At 57.0% G+C, this 2,753-nt stretch overlaps 1 protein-coding gene across 1 annotated transcript; it reads left to right on the forward strand.

The window, feature by feature from the left end:
* GLOTRDRAFT_22276 (MFS DHA1 protein) lies at positions 1-1,933 on the forward strand (the record flags this gene model as incomplete). Its single annotated transcript, XM_007868980.1, has 10 exons — positions 1-118; positions 231-263; positions 320-389; positions 445-622; positions 687-852; positions 928-1,153; positions 1,207-1,397; positions 1,472-1,526; positions 1,576-1,624; positions 1,739-1,933. Coding segments are annotated over 10 exons (1,281 nt in total), but the record flags the coding sequence as incomplete, so codon positions are not given.
* Between the last annotated feature and the right edge of the window lie 820 nt (positions 1,934-2,753).

Genomic DNA, 2,753 nt, shown 5'->3' on the forward strand with positions numbered 1-2,753 from the left:
GTCCGGACAAGAGATCTCGGTTTCCTCCCGATTCCGCGGCACTGCCGGCACCGGCCAAACGAGCCTTTCGAGCTCAAATTATGGCAGACAGGCGTCTTCGCCTTGGCCAGCACATTCAGTATGCCCTCTAATTATCTCGACCTGCGGAAGAGCTCTGACCTACTCGACAGCCTGTTAGCATCTCACCCCAGTATCGTCAGCACGTGAAGCTGAAATTGTTGGTCATCCAGGCATGAACCTATACTACGTCCAGCCCATCCTAGGTTTGTCGCGGTATTAGACGGGCGCCCATCACCGGAATACTCACCCGCGCACACAGTCGAACTCTCTAACGAGTTTAATGTATCCTTCGTCCAAGTCTCCCGCATACCCTCGCTCCTTCAGGCCGGGTACGACGCCCCTCCTCCTCCTTCTTCCCGCTGTTTGACTGAGCACCTTTCACAGCTACGCGATCGGCCTCGTCTTCCTCTCCCCCCTCGGCGACCTCATCCATCGCCGCCAGTTCATCTTCCTTCTCATGACGGCGTCCGCGGGACTCACCATCGGGCTAGCGATCACAAAGTCGCTCGTCGCGTTCGAAGCGCTCTCGTTCTTCGTTGCGGTGGTGTCCATCACGCCCCAAGTACGTTTGTGCACCATATCTGTGCTTTGTAAGTCAAAATGACCTGACGTGACACGCTTGGAAGGTCCTCATCCCGCTCACCGCCGAGCTTGCACCGGCGCACCGGCGCGCGTCGTCGATCGCGGTCGTCATGAGCGGCCTGCTCATGGGTGTCATGCTCGCGCGTGTCTTGTCGGGCATCATCGCGCAATTCTCCAGCTACCACAACATATACTGGATGGGCGTCGGCGGTGCGTCCCCCTGTCCCTGCTTTCCCCACTCGGTTTTCTCCCTTCTCCCTGTCGCTGATATACCCACTCATGCAGGCCAATTCCTCCTCCTCCTGACAATGTACCTCGTCTGCCCGGACACACCGCCGAAGAATCCCGACCTGACGTACCTCCGCATCCTGGGCACGATGGCGCGCTTCGCGGCGACCGAGCCGCTGCTCATCCAGACGGGGCTCATCCTCTTCGCCGACAGCGCCATCTACGCTGGGTTCTGGGTCACCATGACCTTCCTGCTCAGCGGCGCGCCGTACCAGTACTCCACGTGCGTCCTCCCCTTTCCTCGCCCGTCTCGCACCGCTGCTGACTGGCGTATAGATTAGACATTGGGTTGTTTGGCCTGCTGGGCATCTTCGGGATCATGAGCGCGCCGTTCGTCGGGCGCCTCATCGACGGGCTCATCCCCTGGGCGGCGGGGCTGCTCTTCATCGGGCTGATACTCGTCGCGATGGCGATACAGACCGCCGCGGGAGGGATCAGTATTGGCGCGGTGGCTGTGGCGATTTTCGGTGCGTGTTTCTTGGAGTTGAGTTTCTGTTTCTGCGTGTGCCAGTGGCAGGGTTGTTGATGACTTCGTGATTAGTGCTGGATGTGGGCGTGCAGGGGCTGCAGGTGGCGCTGACTACGAATGTGTTCAGGTGAGTGCGAGGATGCTGGGTGTGGGGTCCTGTCGCTGAGAATGTGTAGTATAAACCCCAGTGCGCGGGCGCGGCTTAATGCTTTTGTTATCCTCTGCGTACGTCCCTCCCTTTCCCATCTTCCCTCCGTATGGCACCCGCTCACCGTTCCTATTTCTCTTTTAGATCTTCCTCGTAAGCGGCACTCCAACCTTCCCCTGCCCTGATTGTAGTCTGACGCTCGGAAACAGGGCCAAGTGATGGGCACATCCGTCTCGACGCGGCTCTTTGTCAAGGGTGGGTACCGTGCCGTCGGGTACTTCGCGCTCGGGCTCGCGGGGCTGGATTTGGTGCTCCTCTTGCTCCGCGGGCCGCGGTTGCCCCATCACCGGTGGCTCGGGTGGACTGGGGGATTGGGGCTCAGGAAGGAGAAGGCGGTGGACAAGATGGTAGCGGAGGGGAAGGAGGCGGTGGGAGCTGGGGGTGCGGATGTGGAGAAGGGTATGTAAGCCGTGGTTTAGGTGATGGTACAGAGGAACTAATCTAGTGCGGTATAATTGCCTAATGCATGTATTGATCTTGGATTACGATATAGGGAGTGATCGCTCTTTTTGTAAACGCAGAGCCATGGGGTACCGCACATCGGACACCGTCCCTTTGCTTGGATGTTTTGATGACAAACGTATGTCGGAAATCATGCGACTTATCACGATCCATTTCAGACACCATACAACTGTCTTGGCCAATACGACTCCTCGAAAAAGCAGTCCCACGGCTAGAGGTTGGAACTGGGAATGATTCAGAATGGGCGCAGATAGTGTGCTTAAGCTCGCGCGCCGTAGCACAAGACCCTCCGGATTACTTATTGTACAAAATGTGTGCTGCTCATCGGCTTGCCACAAGGACAGGTTCCCCCCCTCCCACCCAGATAGAAGAATGTTTTTGTTGAGCAGAAGCGTTCAACCCATGATCAATTTTGAACCTTTTGACTTCGGATTCGGATCTGGATGTCCCACACTCACGTGACTTCATCGCGTCCTTTTGTCCGAAACCGGTTGCCTTGAAGTTGAAGCTCGAGGTTGAATCGTACTGATCTGCCATGGCCGCTGTCTGTATTTCGTTTGAAGGAGAAGCCTCATGAAGACCGAAGCGATTGGAACTGACAGGTTGTGACAAACAACCGAAGAGTGGTGGGGTGACAGCGATGCGTTGAGATTCGCCGTAGCTCGCGTTCACTCGTCTACCTTG

Source organism: Gloeophyllum trabeum, assembly GCF_000344685.1.
Source record: "Gloeophyllum trabeum ATCC 11539 unplaced genomic scaffold GLOTRscaffold_00009, whole genome shotgun sequence".
NCBI classification, from domain to species: domain Eukaryota; kingdom Fungi; phylum Basidiomycota; class Agaricomycetes; order Gloeophyllales; family Gloeophyllaceae; genus Gloeophyllum; species Gloeophyllum trabeum.